The sequence below is a fragment of the Asparagus officinalis genome, chromosome 1, assembly GCF_001876935.1.
Source record: "Asparagus officinalis chromosome 1, Aspof.V1, whole genome shotgun sequence".
NCBI lineage: Eukaryota > Viridiplantae > Streptophyta > Magnoliopsida > Asparagales > Asparagaceae > Asparagus > Asparagus officinalis.
In genome coordinates, this window is record NC_033794.1 from 32,358,927 (window position 1) to 32,360,451 (window position 1,525).

General features: G+C 47.1%; 1 protein-coding gene across 1 annotated transcript in view; it reads left to right on the forward strand.

Moving 5' to 3' along the window:
* Nucleotides 1-1,259, forward strand: part of LOC109822510 (linolenate hydroperoxide lyase, chloroplastic) — a gene marked incomplete at its 5' end in the record, with an annotated part of 1,576 nt that extends 317 nt beyond the window's left edge. The window contains 2 exon segments of the mRNA XM_020388728.1: nt 1-708; nt 711-1,259. The exon segment at nt 1-708 is cut by the window's left edge and continues 39 nt beyond it. Of these exon segments, the coding sequence (XP_020244317.1) occupies nt 1-708; nt 711-1,091 (1,089 nt within the window).

Below are 1,525 nucleotides of genomic sequence, written 5' to 3' on the forward strand. Positions count from 1 at the left end.
CGCGTCGGCGTCTACCAAGACCCCTCCGAGCCTTCCCACGCCAACATCAAGAACTTCTGTTTCGACATCCTCAAACGTAGCTCCAAGATTTGGGCTGCAGAGTTCCTCTCAAACCTCGACGCTGCGCTCGCCTCCATCGAGAGCGAAGTCTCGCGAAAAGGCAGCTCCAATTTCATCGCTCCGCTACAAAAATGCATCTTCAGGTTCCTTTCACAATGCATCGTCGGAGCTGACCCCTTAACGTCTCCGGATATTGGGGAAAATGGCTACATTATGCTCAACAAGTGGCTAGCGCTTCAGCTACTCCCGACCGTGAAGGTTGGAGTAATCCCTCAGCCCTTCGAAGAGCTCCTCCTCCACTCCTTCCCCTTCCCATATTTCCTCGTGAGCAGCGATTACAACAAACTCTACAAATTCGTCGAGCAACAAGGCAAAGAAGTCATCGACATAGCCCAGAGAGATTACAATCTCAGCAAAGATGAAGCTATCCACAACATACTCTTCGTGCTCGGATTCAACGCATTCGGAGGTTTCTCAGTCTTTCTCCCCTCCCTCATCTCCACTCTCGGCAAGGACAAGACCGGCTTAGGCGATGAACTGCGCAAAGAAGTCCGAACAGTCATGAATACAAAAGACAGTCTGAGCTTCAACGAAGTTAGAGGAATGGAGCTTGTGCAGTCCACCGTGTACGAAGTTCTTCGGCTGAACCCCCGCCGGTGCCGTTACAGTACGGGCGAGCGAGGACTGACTTTGTGCTGAGCTCGCATGAGTCGAGCTTTGAGGTCAAGAAAGGGGAGCTTCTGTGCGGGTACCAGGCGTTGGCGATGAGGGATCCGGCAGTGTTTGAGGACCCGGATACGTTTAAGGCCGATAGGTTTGTGGGGAAAGGGAAGGAGAAGCTGGAGTACGTTTACTGGTCGAATGGGCCAGAGACGGAGATGCCGACGTCGGGGAACAAGCAGTGTGCGGCTAAGGACCATGTGGTTGCGACGGCGTGTTTGCTGGTGGCGGAGATTTACAGGAGGTATGATGAGTTTGAGTGCGATGAGTCTGGGTCCATTATTAAGATGCAGAAGAAGAAGGGGGATTAGTGTAGTTTTACTTATTTATTAGGGGAAAGTGTAATATCTGTTTTTCACATTTGGCCCTCCTTGATTTGATTAGGGGAATAAAGGCCTGTGTGGTTAGTTTTCGTCTAATCTTTTTGGTGGCTCGGCAGATATGTGAATAAATTCAGTCTTGGGCCACGCTGTTATCTTTGAGCGAAGTGTGAACTATAAACAGTTTCAGAAAGGTGGGTAGAAAAGCAATGTATCGGGCTTTTAGATATTAAGAGAAAAGCATTGTATTGGGCTTTTGGGTAATAGAGAAAATCCAAAATCCTTTGCACTTTTACATAATATCATAACATATCATACTCCTTATAAAATTGTGAGTTTGAGAAAAACATTCCATGATCAATATTACTCTTAATATTTTTGTATATTACATTATTATCCTAATCTAACTTTCAACTGGTATGTCA